The sequence below is a fragment of the Amphiura filiformis genome, chromosome 9, assembly GCF_039555335.1.
Source record: "Amphiura filiformis chromosome 9, Afil_fr2py, whole genome shotgun sequence".
Classification (NCBI taxonomy): Eukaryota; Metazoa; Echinodermata; class Ophiuroidea; order Amphilepidida; family Amphiuridae; genus Amphiura; species Amphiura filiformis.
Genome location: NC_092636.1, coordinates 5,649,253 through 5,673,804, shown reverse-complemented (window position 1 = coordinate 5,673,804; position 24,552 = coordinate 5,649,253). Strand labels below are relative to the sequence as shown.

Below are 24,552 nucleotides of genomic sequence, written 5' to 3'. Positions count from 1 at the left end.
ATCAGTCAAAATAGTAAAAACTCCAGTAAACTATGGCAATCTCTTAAAAAGGTCCTTCCATCTAAGAAATCTTCAAATCCATCATCCATTGTTTATGATGGTAATGTTTTAACATCTGACGATAATATTTCAAATGGCCTTAACAAACATTTTGCAAATGTTGCAACAAAGTTAATTGGCAGTTGTAATAATAATTGTACTGGTAATGTAAGGGTGAAAGTGTAAAGTTGAGTAAAGTTAGCCCTCTCCTTGATTTACCTCTCATAACTCCTGAGTTTGTTGACAAGGAAATTCGTGCAATGAGTGCTAATAAGGCCACTGGTCTTGATAATTTAAGTTGTAGAGTGCTCAAATTAGCTCGTCCTGCTATTGTAGACAGCTTGACATACATTTTAAACTTATCCTTGTCAAAGGGTATTTTTCCAACTGCATGGAAAGAGGCTAAGGTTACACCCTTGCATGAAGGTGGTAATCTCGACGACACAAATAACTACAGGCCTATTTCAATTCTGTCTGTGGTAAGTAAGATAATTGAAAGGGCAGTGCATAATCATGTATATTCTTATGTAACACAGCATGGCATTTTAAATGAGCACCAGTCAGGTTTTCGGCCAGGGCATTCTACTGATACCGCTCTTATAGACATGGTGGACGACTGGCTCTCAAATATTAATTCAGGTAAAATGACCGGCGTGGCCTTTATCGACTTACGTAAGGCATTCGATACTGTAAACCATGATATTTTGATTAATAAATTGTGTGATATTGGGGCATCTAGTAACACTCTGAAATGGTTTAGGTCATATCTGACTGGAAGAATGCAAAGAGTTTTATTTAATGGTATTGTTTCTGATGCACTTCCCGTGAAAACGGGAGTTCCACAAGGCAGTATCCTTGGGCCACTGTTGTTTCTTATTTTTATTAATGATATGCCAATGGTAATTAAACATGGAACGATCTCAATGTACGCTGATGATACCACACTATATGTTAGTGGAAGTGATGTTAATGTAATATCCAAGAAGCTTACCGATGATATGGAAGAAATTACTAAGTGGCTTCGTAATAACATGCTTTTCCTCAATACTGACAAAACAAATGTTATGCTATTGGGCAGTAGTTCAAAATTACGCAATGTTCATGATGATTCGTTTTCAGTTATGGTAAATGGTTGTAAACTTGACAGGGTAAATAAGGCTAAATGTTTGGGTGTGATAATTGACGATGAGTTGCTGTGGCACAAACAAGTAAATGGTGTTACACAGAAAGTTTTCTGTAAGATAGCTCTTTTAAGGCGTCTTAGCACATTTCTTGATGCCAATATTTTAAATATTCTGTATAAGTCATTGATTCAGCCCCAGTTTGACTACTGCAGTGCTGTATGGTTTGGTAGATATAACGAGGATGTCCATAAACTCAGTGTATTACAAAAACGTTGTGCCAGAATTATATTAAGTGTTAATTATCTAACTTCATCTGATATTATGTTTCCAATGTTAGGATGGAAGTCACTTCAAGACCGTTGTAACTATTTTAAGGCTTTACTGATGTATAAATCTCTAAATGGTTTGGCTCCATCATATCTCTCTTCAAAATTCAATTATATTTCAGATAGACATTGTGTTAATACGAAACAAGCCGCAGCTGATCTGCTGGCGCTACCACCATGTTCCAATGGCAATGATACTGATTACTTCAAGTCCTCATTTTCCTATAGTGGTGTTCAATTATGGAACAAAATTAATCTTGACATCAGAAAGTCACCAAGTATTCAATGTTTTAAGCGCATGTACAATTTATGATCAAATGGTATATTTCCATGTAGTTTATTATGTACTTTTTGATGAACATAAAATATTTGTTGCTTTGGGACCAATATTGGTCTATTTTGCATTAAGAGTATATCGTATATTTTGGTTAATGTTTATGAATCTGATGGTTGTTATTTGTATCTTATTTTATTGTTAATTATTTCATCATGGTTGATGCACACAAAACATCATGTTAAACAATATATTCATTTTATGTTTGTATATAATTATGTGGGTGTATGTATGTGGGGGGTGTGTGTGGGGGGGTGAGTGTATAGGGTTTGAGTTTTTACGTAAGGGGTGAAATAGTGTGGGATGTGTATGTGTTTGTACGGTAGTGGGGATATGAGGACGATAATGTTGCGCGGGGAGTAGTGCAGTGGTGGATATTTGAGGGTGATAGGAGAATATATGAGTTCAATATGAGTTTGCTTTTGATTCGGATTTGTGCAATATATTTGCTTATAATTTTGTGCCATGTTGAGTTTCCAATATTAGTACTAGGCATACTTTGTAATGATTTGTTCTTAACATTGTATTAGTTTAAGTACTTGAAAATTGGTATACTCTATTTAAATTGTGATTTATATGTTTATGCTTTATTATAATACTCATGTATCTGTATGTTTTTTAATGTTATGCAGGGCCCCGTGTAAGAACAGCATTTTAGCTGATCGGGCCACCCTGGGTAAATATGATGCAATAAATAAATAAATAAACATTTTAAGCCGAAATGATGAGGTAACCACATCCTAACACAAGCCCCCACCCATACATGCATCATCATGTTACGTCTAAAAACGTGCAAAACTCTGCAAACTAACTCACAACTCCCCAATAAATGATTTCCCAAAAATGCAGATTAAGGCTGTCCGGTCACCCATGTGTGTCCAAATTGCACATCTTGAATTGAGACCAAGACATGCTGTTATTTCAATTGTTATACCGTTCCGGTTGGTTTATCACCTACCATTGCCTTCGAGATGCAGTTCTAAGGTGACAGAGGGACAGGTCTGCAATTCGATTCCACAACCATTCATACCTTTCATCTGTTTTATTGTATTATCGTGCGAATTGCTCCGTGGTACCTTATGGGTACCTGAATTTTATTTGAATGAAGATGACTCTGTCATGCTCGACGTCATATTGCATAATTTCTATACAGTATATGCAATAAACCAACCAGAACAGTATAACAATTGAAATAATAGGCAGTTCTAAGATAGGTTAAGAAGAATATAACGTCACAATTCTGTATTATTATTCAAGGTTGTAACGTGTGTCTATGCTGTCATGTAGGCCTACCTGGCAACAGACACGCCCCCGGTACAAACAGATGAAATTTGTAGAAAAGCGTGATTATGACAAAAAACATTAAAAAATGATACTTTGAGGTATTGTTTTTTTAATTTTTGTATGGCAGATCATACATACACATGTGCTGAGATCAAAAAGGTAACAATTTTGTTGTTGACCCCTGACTCACCTGTCATTCCAAACAACCCCTTAAAAGCGTAATTTGTTTTACTTTTCATGGCCAGAATCTTGCATCATAAGCCTAAAATTAATGCTAGAATCACTTTTCTTTGTTTTATTTTACAAATCAACTTGCACAAAAGTTAGACATTTTACACAGTTTTCACTATTTTGTGACATTTTCCACGAGCAAACCCCGAATTCCGTGAATTTTTCCGTATCACGGAGAAATCGTGGCTTTACCCATACCTTTTCCTATCGTAACTTATATTTTAAGGGGCTATGCAATAATAATGAGCCCTGGGGGGAAGGTAAAATTCTAAACTTATATTTTAAGGGGCTATGCAATAATTATGAGCCCTGGGGGAGGGTAAAATTCGAGCCGAAAGGGGGGGAAGCAATTTTTGGCGAGCCGACTGATGGGGAAGCGATTTTTGACACCTGACACATTCAATGACATTCATGGGCGCCTTTTAACAGTTTAAATAAGGGGTGACAATAAATTCACGGCTGTTGTATTAGCAACGCAAACCTATGACGAATTTTGTTGGCTTGCTCTTAAAGGGCAGGTCTATAGCCAAAACAACATCATATCATTGGCAAGCTAATATTATGAGGACAATGAAAATGACTCCTTTTTGAGAAAATAAGACGTTTAAAATTAATTTTCCGCAAAAACCAACTTAAGCGGTGAGTTCCTTCGAACGAGACAGATTTGAGATTTGGCCTAGAAAACCGGTGACGTCATGAAATGAGATGTGCCCGTTGTGAGAAAAGGGACTATAAACGCTCGCAATGGACAGAACCTATACTGTTGCTGTTCACAGCAAAAAATTCCATATTAAGTATTACAAATTTCATGGTTTTTAAACATATGGATAAAATCAGCCGCTTCTTTTTTATATATTAGACAATTGTGATATTACAATTCATATGTATATCAATATCATGAGAAATATTAGGCCTAAAAAATAAATACATAATTTGAGCTTAGAATTTCATATGAGACTAGCATATAAACTGTGTTAGTCCACAAACTCATGGCATGCATCTGATTTCCCTGTATCATGTGTATATTGCAATGCTATAGTTTCACTTGGATGAAATATTACAAAGCAAACGCATAGTAACAAAGATCTGTGTGGGCTTTGTTCCCGAAAGAGAACAAAAGCGTGCATATTGTTATGCAGCATCATTGTTATGGTAAGTGATAGTACAACTCATTGTTGCTAATGTCAAACTTGTCAAAGTGATTGTGATTGTATGATGAGAGCACGATAAAGTGTCCGCAGTCCGCTTCATTTACCTACGTCATCAGTCAAAGGGGGGGGGGGAGAACACGTACGCTTCAAACGGGGGAAGAACACGTACGAGGCTGAAGTTTACCCACACAATTTCTCCTTTTTCAGGAGAAATACGCACAAAAAAATTGCAACAAGTGTCAACTTGTAATGTAATAATTATTATCTTCGAATAGAGATAAACTTGTTTTTGCTATAGACCTGCCCTTTAACAAAGTGAGGCACGGTATCGATCGGTTATGAATAATTCGCATCAACTCTTCCTCGGCCCATGTGATTGAAGTCACCACATAAAAATTTCGTAAGTTTAGGGAATCGAACTTGCTGACACATGTAAATGAGCAATTGTCACATCCTGATTTTTTTTTAACTTGGGTTGCCGGTTGTATACCGGTCGGAATCTGTATTTATTTGTTGTCATGTTTAATTGTAACGCTTTTTGTTGGTAAACTGTTCATTCTTTCTCATTAAATATAGGCCTATTCAGTTTCCTCTTGTAGCGAGCAATCGTTCCCCATTGTGTTTATTTGTTCTTGTGCAGGATGCGTATCCCCATTACCTACTTTGCTTACATTATACTGGGGAAACGATTAAGCATCAGTAATGATCTCCTTCACTTGTGTACTTGCGTAATATTTCTTTGTGTGTATTGTATACCTCGACTGCTTACATTAGACCCAGTTTTAATCACCGTTTATCAGTGGGAGCTGGTAACCTAATGGATAAGGCGTCCGTCTAGAGATCGGAAGGTCGTGGGTTCGATTCCCATCATGCCGGCACATTCCCTTGCTTTTTTTTCATGTTGGGTTGTATGCCGGTCGGGATTTGTGTTTATTTGTTGTCATGTTTAATTGTAACACTTTGGGTTGGTAAACTGTTCATTCTTTCTAAGTTCCTTCATCTGTTAGAACGAGCGTGGCACCGCTCACACCGACACCGCCTGGCTAATAATTATTTGGTGCAGAAGGGACACTAAAATGAATACACGGGATCGATACACGTGAATTGCTATGCACGATTTTGATATCAGACGAAAATCTTCTGATACCGGGTTAGAAAATGATGAATATCTCCCGTCATGATTTTTTTCTCAAGAAACCAGATTTGGTCTCATAAACTTGGAAATACGTGTTGAACAGATATGATAGTCGCTAGAATGCGCTTTGAAAATTGGCCGTGCGCTTTGAACTCAAAATTTGACCATTTTATATTGCGTTGGTCCTGTTATGGACTACAGCGTGCAGCGTGTAGTACAGCTGCACTCACTGTAGGCAGTATAAAGTCGATGACCATTGACCTCAATGGGGTATACAAGCAATCACGCACAACCAAGATCGATTACCCGGCTATTGTGAGTAGCCTTAGTTATGTCCCTCGACTAATTATTAGTTTAAAAGAGCTTTAAAGGTTTGAACCAAATGGCTAATCGTGGCTGTGGATTTAACCTACCATGGCGATTCCTGCCATGAAGATATAGGGTCGAAGACACTGTGCCGCTGCGACGGGAAGATCAGTGACCACAACCGAAAGAGTCGAAATATATAGAGAGTATAAGGCAGGTACGGTTTACGTTCATTTCATTTTATTTAACACGTCGGTGTATGTACACCGCAAAATAAACACATTTTATGCAGAAGACCAGTATAATAAATAGCAAGACAATTAGCGCAAAAGCTGTCATTCGACACATACCTTACTAAAATAACCAATTAAATAATTGATATCATCTGCCTTTTAACCTTTTGCCAAGAGTTTTAATTAAAAAAAGCAAATGTAATTGGAGGACAAAACAAGCTGTAGTCCAAGGTCTGAACCTTGTGGAACACTAAACTCTAGCGGAGCAGACAAATCTTAATCTATGTGAACTATTATGCCCGTATCATAAAGTAGTCGCGTTTTTTCGAAAATAACATTTCGTTCCTTGCGACTGCTTAGTGATGGGCATATAATGTTCTTTTGGCATCAGATGTGATTTTGTCGCTCCTCAGCATACTCAATGGCCCACCATACAAACCAAACAGTATACTGTTGAAAGCAAGTCGATCACATCGACTACAGCGCTTCCTTAATTAGACATTCACATGATGCTGTTGCGAACCTTAAGCGTGTTAAAGAGGATTATTGTCGTATACATACATTGCTTCTTTGCGAGAATCCCAAACATTGTTCAAATAAATGTATTCAGTCAACCGCTGGTGTTTCAGGGCATAACGGGGTTCCAATCATGGATTTTAAGTAATTGAAAATGACTGCAGACCTATAATTGTAGACAGAGATTTTAAAAAGACTAGTTTGCGTTTGACGTCACTGTCAATCAAATTCCCTACGATCCTTGATTGGTTAATAACGCGTAAAAGGAAGGTCGATTTATCTAGTGCCGCTCGGAGAGAATAGCAGAAAAAGGCGAAAAATTACCGTACTTTTACAAGGCAAAAAGCAAGTTTTTAGGCATTGTTGACATGGTGCCTTCGCGAAAGAAAGTTTCCTACTATAAAGACCTAACTTTTGAGATGGTTTGTATGTTTGAAGGTGCAAAATTAACAATAAGGCGCCTGGTTTTACCGCCGCGTTCAGCAACTCATATCATCACGACACTGACAGACGACAAACGCAAGCTAGTCTTTTATCTCTGTCTTCCATTATAGCTGAGTCTAGGAGAGTGCAAGAGCAGATATGTAGATGTGTATGTAGACAGGGGATATTCCAATATCATGTCGATTTCATATTAGACAATAGATAGCATAATGTTCTTGAATGCATGAAGTAAGATCAGTTTAATCAGTGGAGTGGAAGGTGTCTCGTGTGGTGACTTCACGTGTATTCCAGTGATTACAATGGATCACATATTGGAAATACGTTTGGACGTAGAGAAGAACACACTTGGTTGCCAAATGGTTAAATTGGTTTCTGCAAGATATCAGAAAAATGGTTACGGAAGAAGGTTGCATGGAAGTTCAAAGACGGCCAACATCTTGCAAATGTTGGGGTACTTACGTTTAAACTGGTAATAAACACACATGGAGTGTTTGGTGTGATTCAAGGCCATCCAGTGGCTTGTAGTGTGCCCACGTGACCTTTATTTCTTGAAGGACCTTTGTCTTTGTCTCATTCCTTCCACCCGACACATCCATCATCCATGAATCATTCTCCTGCTACCTTTTTCCTGGTACCTTGCAGAAACCAATTCAACCATTTGGCGGCCATTGTAAAGGCATCTGGACATTTTGTGGACTAAAGTTTTTTCGTCTAACCATACAAACGGATTTTCGCTATTGTAAGCAATAATACGCGCATGATGTCAACAACTTAGCCATCTTCCAACCAATATTGTTTAGCTTGATCTTAGTTATTAGCTGCAAAGGACATTGTCATCTAGTACGTAATGTGAAATCAACAGGATATTGGGATTAACGTTTAACTTACAGCTTGCAGAATTCTTCTTTTTTCAATACTTTTGGCCAGTGTGTGTATTTGATTAGGTAAGATGGAAAGGGATCAATATATAAAATGTACTTGGTGTCTTTGCATTACTATTCCGGTAATAAAGACCCATAAAGACAAAAAGTCTATTGACCGATTTGTCTTCATCGGCGACTAATTAGCCAAATTTAACCAACACGGGTCAAGCGGAATATCATACCACAACCAATTTAATTCTCGCTATTCGCAATAAGGGCGCCGCCAGCGGTTTGCGATGTAATCGTGATGTATCATGGGAAAATCGTGATGTATCATGGGAAAAGGTCGACATCCAAGTCCGCGCAATACGAATATTACCATATTACCATGCTATTACATAGGAACACGTGACAATATTTTTAGTTTGTCAATATAACGGTATTACACGCAAATCGATAGAGAAAAAATTAATTGTGCACATTTCAAATCACATTATTAAGTATTATTGAGTATCGATTCGCGTGTAACACCTTTATTTTGACAAACTAAAAAATATTGTCACGTGTTCCTATGTAATAGCATGGTAATATGGTAATATTCGTATTGCGCGGACTTGGATGTCGACCTTTTCCCATGATACATCACGATTACATCGCAAACCGCTGGCGGCGCCCTTATTGCGAATAGCGAGAATTGTAACGTAATATCCAAATCACTTGAATACGTTATTGTTTTCAAAACTGTATTGCACTGCGCATTCACTTCAACTATCATGCAATTGTTAGGCAATGGGCCTTCTACACGTTATCTGGCGGTGGTTCGGGTGATCGTTGACATAAACGTCCTCGAAGAGTCATTGAACATAAAATTACAGTCACGATAATCTCTAAGACACCCATTGTAACGAAGGCAACCATGTAGCTACCACTGATATCAAAAAGCCAACCTGTACAAACGAAAAAAAACAAAGCAAAGAAACATACATTATAGTCCGGCTGCCAGTGTTTTGGTGTCCATAGTTTTGTTTTTGATGGATATTACTTCTCAAGACCACCAACTTCAAAAATAGGTTACTGGAACTCTGCATGTCAGCATTGAGCATTTTGAGATATGGCGGGTAAACTTCACACAGAGGTCAAAATTCAAAATTGCTTAATTTCAAACTTGCTCAAACGCTGTTGCTCAAATGCTGGATCACTATGACAAGAGGAATAATTTGGGGAACTTTTCTTTCAATTAACAGCATTTGAGCAGTTTGAATTTTGACCTCTGTGTGAACTTTGACCCTCCATATCTAGAAATGCTGACAGAGTTCCAGTAAACTTATTTTTGAAGTTGGTGGTCTTGAGAATCAATATCTATCAAAAACAAAACTATGGATGCTAAAACAAGCTTCTGTGGCAAATTGAGTTTGGCAAACGGACTATTAGGTTAATTAACATTCCTCCAAAAATAGTGTAATGTATCACATTAGTACTAGTATACAAGGGTGACGTAAGTTGTGGAAGCAAGACCACCATAACGGGATATTAGGATGAATGTTAGGTTTTTTGGTATGGGTTGATATTATGCAGTTAGGATCAGGTTTAGGTTTGAGAGTTTTGTGTTGAAATTAGCGTTAAGGTTAGGGTTAGGGTTAGGGTGGCAACCTTCATTTTCAGCTTGGAATGTTTTCGAGTTGATGTAACATTCCTAACCTTGGTTGATCACATTCGTACCACCAATTTAGCACAGCTACCAAGCATATTGCCAATTGTGACCCGATACCTAAACGATTCCGCATCACGCGCTGTTTCATTTTCCATAATCTGCGTAACTTTTGCATAATGCCGAAAAACTTATTATTATAAACCGTCTCTATGAACTCCAATCTAACCCGTGAAGACTTGCATGAAGTGCCTCACTCCCGAGGTCTTACTTGGTTCGCCGAGCAAGAATACAACCAGCGCAAAACGGTAATAATCGGTAGCATCGGCTGTAGACCGGTGCGGACTGTTTATTTTCATTTTCTATTGGTCAGTTTGCGGTGTTCAAACAAGTCACGATAACACTTCAGCTGAACTTATACTTCATCGCAGAGGTAGCGCGCTTTTCGCAACGCAACCAAAAGGGCACTCACTATCTCATCATGCTCATTGGCTGGAAATCAATCGCTCGTTGTTAAATTCGGCTTTACCATGTTTACAAGTCATTCAAATGGAATCAGTAGCGGCACAAGGGGGAAAAGTGAATTTCAGGGGGGACAAAATCGACAAATTTTGCATAGAATTGCCCCAAAAAGTTGACATTTACGTAATTTTTGGAGTTTTGCCTCAAAAGTGGAAAGAAAAATATTGGGGTGGCAAATATGCCCTCCTTGCCCCTCCCCCGTAGCGTCGCCACTGAATTCAGTCTGGATTATTCCTTACCTGTTAACGGTCCTCCGATAGTTTTTCCAACACCAAGGAAAAAATGTGTCCATCCGATTGCAGATACCAACAATTCAGATTTCACTAATTCAGGTAGTTTTGTTACCATGGTGACTGATAGTGGATATCGAGATCCAATACAAAGACCAACAATAAATGCTGAAATCATTTGCATATGGTAAGAGTTAAAGAGTGGATCTAAAAGGAAACACCATGCACATATAAATGAAAGCAAGGCAAAGAGTCCATTGCCTGTAATGTAGCCACGGTCAATAAGAGGTCCGTGAAATAATCGACCAAATATTGCACCACACCCTCCTAAAGTTGATAAGAATGCCGCATTGACAGGTTCGATTCCCTTATGTATTGCATGTGGAACTAGGAACACGACCCACGACGTGTAACCAATAGCGTAGAGAAAAAAGACTAGTTCATACACAGCAAATGTTGAAGTTCTTTTGAAAATCCCTACATATAAACTTTTTGATAGAGATTTACAGATTTTCAAAAATCCCGTTTCTTCCTTTGTATTTTCTAAACGATTTGGTTCCGTTTCTGCTTCTTTAGCTTTAGATGATATGGATGTGGCTGTGCCGTTTTGTGATTCACATTTGGTTTGCTTTATTTCGTCTGAGAATTTTGTGTCTGGTCGCCGTATTGCAGCTCCGGCAACTATCAAATTTAAACTAAATGCAGCAAATAGTATGATTGTAGCTCGCCACCCATATTTCTCCACGGCAACCTCTGTGCAGGGAGGCAATATCATCATTCCTAGAGATCCACCAACCACGGACAGACCATTAATAATCGCAAACTTCTCACGAAAGTACCAGGTACAGCAAGATATCATAGGTACTGCGCAGAGTCCCATGCCAACTCCTGCAATTTTAACACATAACAAAAAACATTTTTATTCATTACATAAGCCATTCAACAGAGATACATTATATGTCAGTAGGCATATAACTCGTCCACTAATTAGTGGACCTCAAAATTGAAATTGTCTTGTGTATAAAAGCCATGATAAAGGTAACATAGTAAATGTCGCTGGTTATTCTGTCATGTAGAGTACAGCACCCCATGTAAAATTATTGTTTAAAGTACCGGGGTATTGTTTCATCTTTCAACACCTATGGCTGGGAAGATTGTGTGTTTACCAAGCAAAGAGGAATATTTGCATTTATTTTTATAGACATGAGATTTAAACTCTTCTTCGTGTGTGAAATTTCATCTTTTATCAGAATTCCCATATTTAATTTATATATCCCCAGTAACGTTCATAAAAATGTTGGTCTGGGATATTGAAAATTATATGAAATATCTTATTCCTAACTTACGCTATTTGAAACACAGAGTGCAGAATTCGTAGTTACCTAAAATTGTTGTACACAAAATAGTGGGTTTTTTTTAAAGGGGTTTTTATTACCTGATATGGTGAGCCCCATTCCAAGATAAGATACCGAAGTAGCCAGTGCTGATAACGCGAGCCCGACACCTGAGATAAACCCTCCAATCATAACTAGCTTACGATGAGAAAATATTCCAAGCAATGCAGTTGCAACAGGACCTGTAAACATATTTACAATATAAATGATCAAAATCGTATTATCACTTTTTGATGCGAAAGCTGACATGCTTCTATTTACGAGAAAGTGCTTCTCCAAAAAATTGACAATAATCAATAATGTCATTATTGTCATGATTGTACCTTACATACGGACACCTTATTATATGACATTTCTGACCCAAAAATATCCCCAGGAATATACCCCATTAACATTTACAGGTTATTCTATGACCTGACCAAGCAGGACTCATACCAAGCATAAAATAGACTGCCAAATCATCAGGCAAATGTCTCCGTTAATGTTACTTTCTAATAACTGCATAAGGGACTATTTTCTCGCATGGCATCTGAAAAATGTTCTTAAAAGTCATTGGAACGGCTATGTAGCCATAAAAATGTGCAGATTTTAGAATAACATGCAGAAATGACATGATTTCTATCCTTATTTTATAGTTTTGATGACATGACAAGATCCCTCAAATTCATCCGCTGAGCTGGACATCTACTTTCCCACCCTACCGGCGCGTAACTCTCTTCTCCAGGTCCCAAAAAGGGGGGGGGGGAGCACTGGTCTTTACACTTTATTGGTTTAAAACAAGGAAAGTTTCAGGTCAGCATTATGTTGAAATTTTGGTCATTTGGGGATTCAATCTTGTACTCTAAATTCCCACCCTACCTGCGCGTAACTCTCTTCTCCAGGTCCCAAAAAAAAGAGGGGGGAGGCACTGGTCTTTACACTTTATTGGTTTAAAACAAGAAAAGTTTCAGGTCAGCATTATGTTGAAATTTTGGTCATTTGGGGATTCAATCTTGTACTCTAAATTGATAATACTGTATTTTTGCTGTGAGCGTTTAGTTCCACTCATGTACGAGACATCGTGCTTGAAATAAATAATTTTTCCATTGAAAACTTTGTTATAGAGAATTAGTGGCATTGAACCACACTGAACAAAATTAGCTATTTGACAAACACTGTGTTTGGTATCTTGCACATTGTTAAATCGCTCATAATTCAAGTAAGATATACATATTTTAATTGGCTGTATTACTATTATGTCGTAAAAGGCATACCGTATATCTTATTTTCACTGTACAAATTATATTGATAAATAACATTAATATTGAATAAGTGTTGCATTTTTTGGTACTTGTTAATGACATATGATTGGCATAGATACAGTTTGTAGCCACTAAGCCAAGAATTTCATTACAGGTAGACCTACTCAATTATGTAACAATAAAAATAGATATTGAATATATTGTGATTACTGTTTAGTGATGGCAGAATTCTACCCATTTGGTTAGAAGCTGACAGTGACTAACAACACCAAACCTGACGAAACCCAAAACACAGAAAATGGTTGTGCACCTTACTGAAATCGTCAAAGGAAACTTGAATTTAACTAGTTTGGTCTTTTGGCTACTAAGATTTACGTACATTGTCCATGTTGTCGGGGACAGACAGCAAATAACCACAATACTAAGTTTTTACAAGAGACGGTTACAAATAAGAGAGTTTTGATATTGAAGATCCGAAAGGTCAGATTAGTCCGATCTGTTTCTTAAGTGTATGTCATGAATGCGGTGTACCATGGGTGTACACAATCGTTTGCAACAATAAAAGAAGAATAGACCTACCTATCAGATTTGTCAATCCAACAAATATCCCTATACATAGTCCTGTTTGTCCCGCAGAAGCATGGAGCTGTCCCATGAAATGAGGCACCAACACTCCCATTGATTTAATGATACCGGAAATGACGAAGTTGACTATAAATCTCGATGCTACGATCACCCAACCCCATCCTCCTTCCAAAAGTTGTGGCTGCTGTAAAACATAATGGGGGTAAAGATTTACACCAGAGGATAGATTTGCCAGTTTACTCTCACTTTGGCCAAACATAAATGCTTCATTTTCTAAGTGTTGAACTATGGCAATATGTTGCCAATACCCGGCAAACATAAAAATGTTTTAAATCGTATGTTATAAACGCGTTTTAGTATAGTCAAAACGTTAAATAAGATAACTTTTAAATATCGGGTTATATGATGGTTATGAAAAGATTTTTTTAAACGTTTTATACATGTATGAAAACCACTGCAACGACATTTTTAAAATGTCATCAAAATGTTATTGGCAAATATGTTAATAACATTATGTTAGAATGTTTTAAAGTTTTCAAAAATGTTTTCTGAATGTTATTAAAGGTGGGTAACCTGATTGACATTCTCATCCCCCACCTTACCTCATCAAAAATCAATTTTGGTATCAGATGAAAGCTCATGTTTTTCTCATAAACATATTGAAATTTGGCGTTCCAAATCGGTATATTTCCGAAGAAATCATCAAAAAAACTGCCGAAAGGCTCAATTAATATGGTATACCACATTTGAGACTAATTAGGCAGTTTTTTGATGATAACTTCGGTAATACACCGAGTTGGAACTTCTAATTTCAATATGTTTATCATGTTTATGAGAAAATATTGAAATCAATATATTACATGATCATGATGATTATCATTAATAAAAACACTGTAGACTACCAATATCACGCTGTATAAATGTCCGTAATTTCATTAGGAATTAGTCACATATACAAAAAAAACATTTACATGTTCTTTTTGCATGAGTGCTTGAAAGGGATGACATTTTATGTTATACGTAAGTTTTAAAGAATTTGATTTTCCAAATATATCAGGTCACCTTCCTTTAAAACGTTTTATACCCTTTATATAACCCGACAACGTTTTGTGTTTGCTAGATAACAAGAGATGTATTAGATCATTAACATTTCAGAAACTAATAGAATAGAGAAAAGTACATTACTGTCCCTACATTATCATCGTTACCTTATGACTATAATAATGTAAATGAGTAACATATTGGTTAATTTTGGTGCACCAAAGTGAATGAGGTCGCATAAAAATCTTTAACAGTGTTAAACATGTTAAAGGTGTGCGATCAGATGATTGCGGTCCAACCATAACACCGTGTATTTTATATTGAGACCCATTACCCAAAACTTTTTGGGTTAAATTAACTTGCTTTAATGATTTGGATTCAAGAAGCAAAAATGTGTATCCCAGTGTAACCACCAAACTATCAGCTATCGTGTTTTTGTTTATACTAAACACAGATACATTGCAGGGCCTGTGACCTAAACTAAACATATTCCAGGTCTACAATTTCACTCAATGTTGAGTGAAAAATATGAGATTTCATCTGATATCAAATCTGTAGGCTATATGGTGTAAGGGGTGAAACTATCAATCCTGTCAAGCACCTGGAAATCATGTCATGATAGTTTGAAATACAGAAAAAACAAAAGGACATTATTTTCTTTGTTACAAGTCAAAACCATTTCTTAACACGGAATAAATACATTTTGTGAATTAATTAATTAATTAATTAGCTAAATAGAATATAAAGAAATATTTCTGATATTAATTCATTCATTCATTAATATTTATTTATTTATTTATTTATTTATTTATTTATTTATTTATTTATTTATTTATTATAATTTATTTACGTTATACTTTGTCAAATAAATAGGTTATCGGTAATACATGATACTAGTATTATCATTTTGCTGGCATTTTGCTTGTAGAAATAAAATTATATCTGCAAAACAACTTTTTATTTCATACCCTATAACGTCATTACATACCATTTCTCCATTTGCTATAGTCATATTTAAGAAGTTCCACAAATAATGATCATCATCTTGTTCTGGGTTAAATCGTTAGAACAATGGCAGCTAATGTCACCGGTTTGGTTGCGAAATCAATTGTCACGTAGCCACCATGCTCCAGACAATGGTAATGGCATTACAGAACAAATACACACTATTTACATGTGTCTCAATTAATATCGGAGACATGTTGAAATATTGTTATATAAAGAACACGTTGATCTTGATAAGACGATATTGTCTGTGACTTTTGGACCCTCATCGATATCCTGCTACTGTCATTATTACAAACAAGAAAATAAACCCAATTCATTATGACAAACTGTCTACTAGTTCTTATTTATTTGTTTAATTAAAGGGTTTGGTAAACATTTTCTTGTGTCATATGTAAGTGGCGAAGTGTCATATGGCACGGCGGGACGGGTTATTTATTAATTTTCTGCAACTGTAACAGCCGCATTACGTTAACCTTAACCCTAAAGGTTAGGTGTATTGCGGCCCATTGTGGTTGCAGATAATGGACCATATTACACTAAACTCTTACCCTGAACTCTAATCGTATACCTTTAACCCTAATTCTAAACCCTAACTCTAAATCCTAACCCTGATATATATGGTTGCAGAAAAAAAAAAGCGGCCTGGACGCTTAATTACTTTCTGCAACCATAAAGGGACGCTGCAACCATAATGGACCGTAATACACCAAACCTTTCGAATTAGGATTTAGGATTAGGGTTAGCGCATTTTGACCCATTATGGTTGCAGAAAGAAATTACTCATTGAAAATTCCCGAAAACGGCCGGTGCCCCTTGAACCAGGCGACCTCATTCCCTCCAATAACTAACGTCAAAGGTTTAAATGTGTTACTCAAAAAGTGGGAAGTATACAAGGTGTTTCTAAAAGATTGATACCGGGGTTAATTTGTACACAGGTGCACCCCACGACGTTGTTTAGCCGTGGTGTTGGGGTGTGTGTGTCACGGTGTGTGTATCCGTTATGAACATGATGAATTGCGGAAATCGCTGTATTTCCTAAACAGCATATGTAAATTCGATGATTTCAAAAGAATTCTATTGATAAAATCCCATAAATCGCATGTTTTTCTGCGTTTCAATTTGGATATTGTTCCTTGCAAGCAAGCAAATGAGCCCGAACTATTTCCGGTACCAATCTTTCAGAGACACCCTGTATTAATATAAGCTTTATGAGGACGGTAGGCAGTAGCGTAGCCAGCGGGGGGGGGCAGGGGGGGCAGAGTGCCCCCCCCCCTGACAAAAAAATTAAAGAAAAAGTGCCCCTCTGACAAAAAATGAAAGAGAAAATCAGGAGGGCAAAGGAAAAGAAAAAGGGCAATGAGCCCCGTTTCTAGCAAAATTCAGGGCCAAAACAGTGTAAAATACAAAATTTTTCCGCGCTACGCGCGCACATTGTAACAATAAAGCCCTTTTTTAGCCGGATAATGGGCGAAAATAGTGTAAAATACCATTTTTTCACGCTACGCGCGCACATCATCCAATAAGGCCCTTTTCGGGAAGCTCGAAGACATACAGTCTCTATGTATTGTATGATGCAACTGCAATTTTTTCGTCTGTGCCCCAAAATTTTATTTTGCCACCCCTGACCAAGAAAGCTGGCTACGCCCCTGATGGTAGGCCTATACAGTAGTTATACAAGTTCTTTTTAACAAAATCACAAAATGAATTTACATGATTTACCACTGGTCACATTTTATGCTACTACATAAACATAAAAAGAGTGCTTTATCAGACACCGAATTCAAATTACCATCTATAATAAAGTCGTTTCAATTATATCGTAGTATTTGCCGCTCCACATTATACATGATAGATGTAACGGTTTCTCCGTTTCCTTACTTCACTTTATTAGACTTGGGTAAAAAGTTTGGAAGTCTTTCTACCAAATGATTTTAAACCAATGGAATTAATTATTTTTTTAAAGCGCAGTGATTTATAGTTTCGCTACGCACAGGCACAACGCCTACGTTGATCCACAAGCCTCAGCACACTTTACAGGTTTCATTTCATAAACCATGTGCTCAGCCATTGATTTTCTGAGTTTAGAAAGTTTTCCTGAGTTTAGAAAGTTTACATTCTTGTCACAGTTTGTTTACAACACACCTTCCTTGTTTATTAAAAAGAAGAAGATTAAGATCAGAAAAAGAGGAGGATGGAAGGAGGGGAGCAAGCAGGAGGAGGAGGAGGAGAGGAGAAGTTGGGAGAATAAGTCATAATCAAACAGGATGAATCAAAACAGAGTAAGCAAAGCTCGACTTATCTTTACAAGACTTTGTATTGAACAGCATTTGTTAAGAATGACAAAAGTTTGTAAAATAAAATTTAGATATCCCCCATCCTCTGAACAAATTCATCAGGATCGTTCATAAATCACTGGTTAGCAAATGTTCTCAGTACAGATCCAAATAAGTAAAATTAGGTACTCACTAGAAATATTTCGATTCCTATCAGGAATCTTGTTCACTCTGGTTTGGTGAGTGGTGGTGTTTCTAGTTGTTATCGGCAATCTTTGTGACTGATCTTGATGACGTCACATGGGTTGCTTGCCGATTGATGATCTGATCGTAGATTCGATCAAGTCTGTACGCCCCCTCGTCCTTGTTCATGGTGGTGTTGCCTCTGCTCCTAATCCAGATGGCCTCTTTGAGCCAACGGGTTGTTTTGTTTGCCTCTTGGTCGATGACTTTGGCCTCCTCCCACCCAATCACGTGATTGTTGGTTGCTGTGTGTTCAGCTATGGCTGATTTGTAGGTTTCTGTGGTTGACGCCTTCCTCTGTGCTCTGGTGAAAGTTTTCTCACTAGCTTTATCTGCTTCCGATTTATGTTCTTTTAATCTCGTAGACAAAAGGCGACCCGTTTCTCCTATGTATGTTTTTGGGCAGCTCTTACACGGAATTTCATAAACCGCCTCTGCTGTCTGGAGTGGGTCTCGCTTATCCTTTGGGTGTACAAGAGCCTTGCGGATGGTGGAATGTGGTTTTAACGATGTTGCGAAACCATGTTTCTTGAAAATTCTTGATACCCGCTCTACATATGGAAGCACAACAAGGCCTTTGCTTTTGTCTTTGCCGTCGCTAGGTTTTGGTTTCTTTGGCTTTGGGAGATCTTTTTCCTCGATAACTTTCTTTATTAACCACTGAGGATAGCCACATTGACTAAGTGCTTGCTCTATATGTGACTTTTCTTTCTGGCGATCGGTTTCCTCAGAAACAATTGAATCTTTCCTATCAATGAGGGTCCTCACGACACCTAATTTGTGGTGTAACAGATGATGCGATTGGAATTGCAAGTACTGGTCCGTGTGCGTTGGTTTTCTACAAATGCACAATTTGAGGGACCCGTCATCTTTCTTGGTAATTAAGGTGTCTAAGAAAGGAATACTATTGTCCGATTCTTCTTCATACGTAAATTTGATGTTATTTGTAGGATCAACTTGGTTCAAATGTGTAGTCAGATTCTCCGCTTCTCCTTTCTTGATCACTTCTAAGACATCGTCTACATATCTCTTCCAGACTCTAGGTTTGCAGTTGTCCGGAGCTGTGGCTATGGCTTCATTCTCAAACCATTCCATGAATAGGTTGACCGCTATGGGACTTAGGGGGCTGCCCATTGCCATACCTTTCTTTTGCTGGAAGATCTTGCCTTTTGATGTGAAGTAAGTGGTAGTAAGAATGAATTCAATTAATTCCATCAAGTCGTCGACGCTGAGGAGAGTCCTTTTTCAACTCATGATCTTTTTCCAACCTTTCGCGGATAATCTTCAGCGTGAGATCCACAGGAGTCTTAGTGAACAGGGATACCACGTCATGTGAGATCAAATATTCGTCATCACCGATGATGATCCCGTTCAAGTCCTCAGAAAGTTGTTTCGAGTTGAGGACATGATGGACTGTGTTGCCGACAAGAGGACTAATTATGTCTGCCAGAGATCTCGAAACATTATACCCGATTGAGCCTGTGTAGTCGATAATCGGGCGTAGCGGACTGTCTTTCTTATGAATCTTAGGACTGCCGTATATGCGCGGGACAATCTCCGCTGTGGGGAACAGGAAATCTTTGTCCTTTTGTGATATTTTTTCCTCACGCAAGAGTCTGTTTAAGATGGCAACAAGCTTCTTTTTAAATTTTGGGGTGGGGTCTTCTTTAAGCTCCTCATACGTGCTAGTGTCATTGAGCAGATTTTCAAGCTTTTCATCATATTCGGTGGTATCTAATATGACAGTGGCTCTACCCTTGTCTGCACCCAAGATTTGAATGGATTTTTCTTTTTGAAGCTCTTTAATGGCGATTCTTTCGTCCTTTGTTATATTTGATTTTGGTACTTTAGTTGACTTGATTGCACCTACTACCTCCGAAAGAAATTTAGATATGCTGCACGGATTGACATTAACATGATTAATAAGACGCGCAAATGTGTTTTAGTCACCTAAGATATTGTATATATAAAAATATAATACGCTAATATATTAACCTTGCGTAATTTCTAACTACATACCGTAGAACTCCATCAACAAGCATACCGGTCTATTGCCTATACGTAAATGAGTGTTTGATTTTGTTTTGTTTTATGACGAAAGAGGCGAAAAGCAGAACAGATTCCCCTCCACAAAAACATTATTTCGAGTTTGAGCAACTATGTTACTGATAGGAAACAAAAGGAAATATATCCTTTGTTTGGCTATATCTCAAAATCGATATTTCCGAGTTCCGACTGATTTTGCTTGATCGCATCACATATAAGGAATGATACTTGTTACAATTCGTCGGCTTCATTCAATAGTGGTGTATAGTTTTTGTGTCATTTTTGTGAAAATTGACACATATGTTTTAATGAAGTTCTCTTTCATTTTGCTCAGTCTCAATAGTCAAAATTAGCTAATTAATTAATAATTTATTTATTAAATTTGGCGTGTCGTTAGAAAGTGAAATTTCACGTTTTCCATAATGAAAACAAACTAATAAATATCGGCAAAATGAAAAACATTGTATGTCATTATAATATGGTACACTATTATAAAAGTAACTATTATAGGGATCGGCGACCGAGGTGATGTAAGGTTCTGCCGACCGCCTCTATTGATATATCTAAAGATGCACTTACCATTTATTCATTTACATGCTGACCATACACACAGGCCTTATACCGCTAGTGTAATATGCAATATGGAACATAATTATACAGATTTACCAAGCATTCTGCTACCATAAGAGTACAATTGCAATTATTACCTAGCTGGGGGGTTTTCAACCCCCCCAGCTAGGTACTGTAATGCTATCCATTCTTTCTTCTGGCAACAAACTGCACATTTTTTGCTCTAGCTCAGACATGCTTTGACCGATTTTGACCTAACTTGGTCACAACTATCATTGACCACGGCCATACACGTCACCTGACTTTTAGTAGGTTAAAGGTTACAGAGGGGTCAAATAGGCCAAAACTGTAATTTCAGCTAAAGATGCTTCTTCCCGTACATGTAACATTCTACAATGATGTCACTTGCACATAAGCATCGGCTATACCCACTGCCCATAGGGTGTAAACAGAATTGGGATCAAAGGTCATTAAGGGGGCATTTCTGGTATATAACCAAATACCTTCAAAATGCTTCTTCTGCCACATATTACATAGCACAATGACGTCACTTGCACATATGCATCGGCTTTACCCAGTGCCTATAACTTGTATACAGAATTGGGGTCAAAGGTCATTAAAGGGGCAAAATCTTACAATTGCTAAATCTGGACATCTATAAGGGGTATGGGGGTCAAACTCGGTGACAACAAATCTCATGACCAGGGGAACATTTTGCAGGGGTCAAGTCAAAGGTCATGCAGAGGTCAAATTTTAGAAATGCATTTTCTAGACATCTGTAAGGGGTACAGGGCTCAAACTCGGTGACAACAAGCCTCGTGCCCTGGGAACCATTTTGGAACACTTTGCAGGGGTCAGGTCAAAGGTTATCTGGGTCAAATCTTATAATTTCATTTTCTGGACAACTGTAAGGGATATGGGGCTCAAACTCAGTTACAACAAATCTCATGACCAGGGGAACAATTTGCAGGGGTCAGGTCAAAGGTCATGCACAGGTCAAATTTTAGAAATACAATTACTGGACATCTGTAAGGGGTACGGGTCTCAAACTCGGTGACAAACCTCGTGACCCGGGAAACATTAAGGTCAAAGGTCAGGTCAAACACCCCAGCTAGGTTTGTGGTCTATGACCACCATTTGCCACTAGTTACAATTCTAATGTATTTAACGAGTATATTATTTGCGCTATTGGTGCAATATTGGTCATACGATCAAATTATTTTCTTCAAACTCCTTTCTTGGTTTACAGCCTTTGTACACCGCAATCGATCACGTTATAATATTTAACTCCGTAACGTGTGCAAGTTTTGGATGTCGAACAAGTCCAGATACCATATCGCTGACCTGCAAAAACAATGGCAAACACAAGTTGAAGATATGCACAAACTTGGAACGTGTGAAGCTTGGTAAATTAGTTACTACAAAGTTGGAACGGGTTCAATTTTGTGGCACAAATTGATAACCACAAACTTAGAACAGCTTTGTGGCACAGGTTGATTACCACAAACTTGTATCGTGTGAAGCTTTGTGGTACAAATTGATTGCCACACATTTGGAACGTGTGCAGCACTGTGGCACAAGTTGATTACCACAAACTTGTAACGTGTGAGGCTTTGTGGTACAAATTGATTGCCACACATTTAGAACCTGTGGAGCACTTTGGCACAAGTTGATAACCACAGACTCGGAACGTGTGAAACATTGTGGCACAACTTGATTACCACAAACTTGTAACGTGTGCAGCTCTGTGGCACAAGTTGATTATCACAAACTTGGAACATGTGAAGCTCAGTGGCACAAGTTGATTACCACAAACTTGAAACGTAAATAGATATGTGGCACAAGTTGATTACCACAAACTTGAAAGGTATGTAGATTTGTGGCACAAGTTGATTACCACAAACTTGAAAGGTATGTAGATTTGTGGCACAAGTTGATTACCACAAACTTGAAAGGTATGTAGATATGTGGCACAAGTTGATTACCACAAACTTGAAACGTAAATAGATATGTGGCACAAGTTGATTACCACAAACTTGAAAGGTATGTAGATTTGTGGCACAAGTTGATTACCACAAACTTGAAAGGTATGTAGATATGTGGCACAAGTTGATTACCACAAACTTGAAAGGTATGTAGATTTGTGGCACAAGTTGATAACCACAAACTTGAAAGGTATGTAGATTTGTGGCACAAGTTGATAACCACAAACTTGAAAGGTATGTAGATATGTGGCACAAGTTGATTACCACAAACTTGAAAGGTATGTAGATTTGTGGCACAAGTTGATTACCACAAACTTGAAAGGTATGTAGATTTGTGGCACAAGTTGATAACCACAAACTTGAAAGGTATGTAGATATGTGGCACAAGTTGATTACCACAAACTTGAAAGGTATGTAGATATGTGGCACAAGTTGATTACCACAAACTTGAAAGGTATGTAGATTTGTGGCACAAGTTGATAACCACAAACTTGAAAGGTATGTAGATATGTGGCACAAGTTGATTACCACAAACTTGAAAGGTATGTAGATTTGTGGCACAAGTTGATTACCACAAACTTGAAAGGTATGTAGATATGTGGCACAAGTTGATTACCACAAACTTGAAAGGTATGTAGATATGTGACACAAGTTGATTACCACAAACTTGAAAGGTATGTAGATTTGTGGCACAAGTTGATAACCACAAACTTGAAAGGTATGTAGATTTGTGGCACAAGTTGATTACCACAAACTTGAAAGGTATGTAGATTTGTGGCACAAGTTGATAACCACAAACTTGAAAGGTATGTAGATATGTGGCACAAGTTGATTACCACAAACTTGAAAGGTATGTAGATTTGTGGCACAAGTTGACTACCACAGACTTGAAAGGTATGTAGATTTGTGGCACAACTTGACTACCACAGACTTGAAAGGTATGTAGATTTGTGGCACAAGTTGATTACCACAAACTTGAAAGGTATGTAGATATGTGGCACAAGTTGATTACCACAAACTTGAAAGGTATGTAGATTTGTGGCACAAGTTGACTACCACAGACTTAAAAGGTATGTAGATTTGTGGCACAAGTTGATTACCACAAACTTGAAAGGTATGTAGATATGTGGCACAAGTTGATTACCACAAACTTGAAAGGTATGTAGATTTGTGGCACAAGTTCATTACCACAAACTTGAAAGGTATGTAGATTTGTGGCACAAGTTGATAACCACAAACTTGAAAGGTATGTAGATTTGTGGCACAAGTTGATTACCACAAACTTGAAAGGTATGTAGATTTGTGGCACAAGTTGATTACCACAAACTTGAAAGGTATGTAGATATGTGGCACAAGTTGATTACCACAAACTTGAAAGGTATGTAGATATGTGGCACCACAAACTTGATTACCATTTGTGGCACAAACTTGAAAGGTATGTAGATTTGTGGCACAAGTTCATTACCACAAACTTGAAAGGTATGTAGATTTGTGGCACAAGTTGATTACCACAAACTTGAAAGGTATGTAGATTTGTGGCACAAGTTGATTACCACAAACTTGAAAGGTATGTAGATTTGTGGCACAAGTTGATTACCACAAACTTGAAAGGTATGTAGATATGGCACAAGGCACAAACTTGTTGATTACCACAAACTTGAAAGGTATGTAGATATGTGGCACAAGTTGATTACCACAAACTTGAAAGGTATGTAGATATGTGGCACAAGTTGATTACCACAAACTTGAAAGGTATGTAGATATGTGGCACAAGTTGATT

The 24,552-nt window shown here is 37.6% G+C and overlaps 4 protein-coding genes across 4 annotated transcripts in view; all 4 read right to left on the bottom strand.

Annotated features, from left to right (window-relative positions):
- Nucleotides 1–8,664: 8,664 nt before the first annotated feature.
- On the bottom strand, nt 8,665–13,998 carry LOC140160265 (monocarboxylate transporter 12-B-like). Its single transcript, XM_072183540.1, has 4 exons — nt 13,601–13,998; nt 11,822–11,962; nt 10,396–11,274; nt 8,665–8,933 (listed from the first exon to the last, which is right to left on the bottom strand). The coding sequence occupies exons 1-4, from the start codon at nt 13,923–13,925 to the stop codon at nt 8,785–8,787; spliced, it is 1,494 nt and encodes a 497-aa protein (XP_072039641.1). The 5' UTR covers nt 13,926–13,998; the 3' UTR covers nt 8,665–8,784.
- Nucleotides 13,999–17,529: 3,531 nt separating this feature from the next.
- On the bottom strand, nt 17,530–19,305 carry LOC140160477 (uncharacterized). Its single transcript, XM_072183713.1, has 2 exons — nt 18,312–19,305; nt 17,530–17,573 (listed from the first exon to the last, which is right to left on the bottom strand). Exons 1-2 carry the CDS (start codon nt 19,303–19,305, stop codon nt 17,530–17,532), a joined length of 1,038 nt encoding a protein of 345 aa, XP_072039814.1.
- Nucleotides 19,306–19,372: 67 nt separating this feature from the next.
- On the bottom strand, nt 19,373–20,807 carry LOC140160476 (uncharacterized). The gene is made up of 2 exons (XM_072183712.1): nt 20,797–20,807; nt 19,373–20,066 (listed from the first exon to the last, which is right to left on the bottom strand). The coding sequence occupies exons 1-2, from the start codon at nt 20,805–20,807 to the stop codon at nt 19,373–19,375; spliced, it is 705 nt and encodes a 234-aa protein (XP_072039813.1).
- Nucleotides 20,346–24,552, bottom strand: part of LOC140160475 (uncharacterized) — a 30,789-nt gene continuing 26,582 nt past the window's right edge. The window contains exons 9-10 of the mRNA XM_072183711.1: nt 21,939–22,131; nt 20,346–20,924 (exon numbers count right to left, since the gene is read on the bottom strand). Coding sequence (XP_072039812.1) covers nt 22,057–22,131 — 75 coding nt within the window. The 3' untranslated portion in view covers nt 20,346–20,924; nt 21,939–22,056. The remainder of the gene's footprint in view (nt 20,925–21,938; nt 22,132–24,552) is intronic.

Excerpts from the sequence above, each read along its gene's own strand:
- LOC140160265 (XM_072183540.1), bottom strand. The coding sequence starts at position 13,925 with ATGTTTGCCGGGTATTGGCAACATATTGCCATAGTTCAACACTTAGAA. Across the intron at positions 11,275-11,821 it reads AATGGGGCTCACCATATCAG|GAGTTGGCATGGGACTCTGC; the intron begins GTAATAAAAACC and ends TTAAAATTGCAG. Across the intron at positions 8,934-10,395 it reads TATCGGAGGACCGTTAACAG|GTTGGCTTTTTGATATCAGT; the intron begins GTAAGGAATAAT and ends TCGTTTGTACAG.
- LOC140160477 (XM_072183713.1), bottom strand. The coding sequence starts at position 19,305 with ATGGGCAGCCCCCTAAGTCCCATAGCGGTCAACCTATTCATGGAATGG. Across the intron at positions 17,574-18,311 it reads CATCTGGATTAGGAGCAGAG|AAAGACTTCCAAACTTTTTA; the intron begins GCAACACCACCA and ends ATCATTTGGTAG.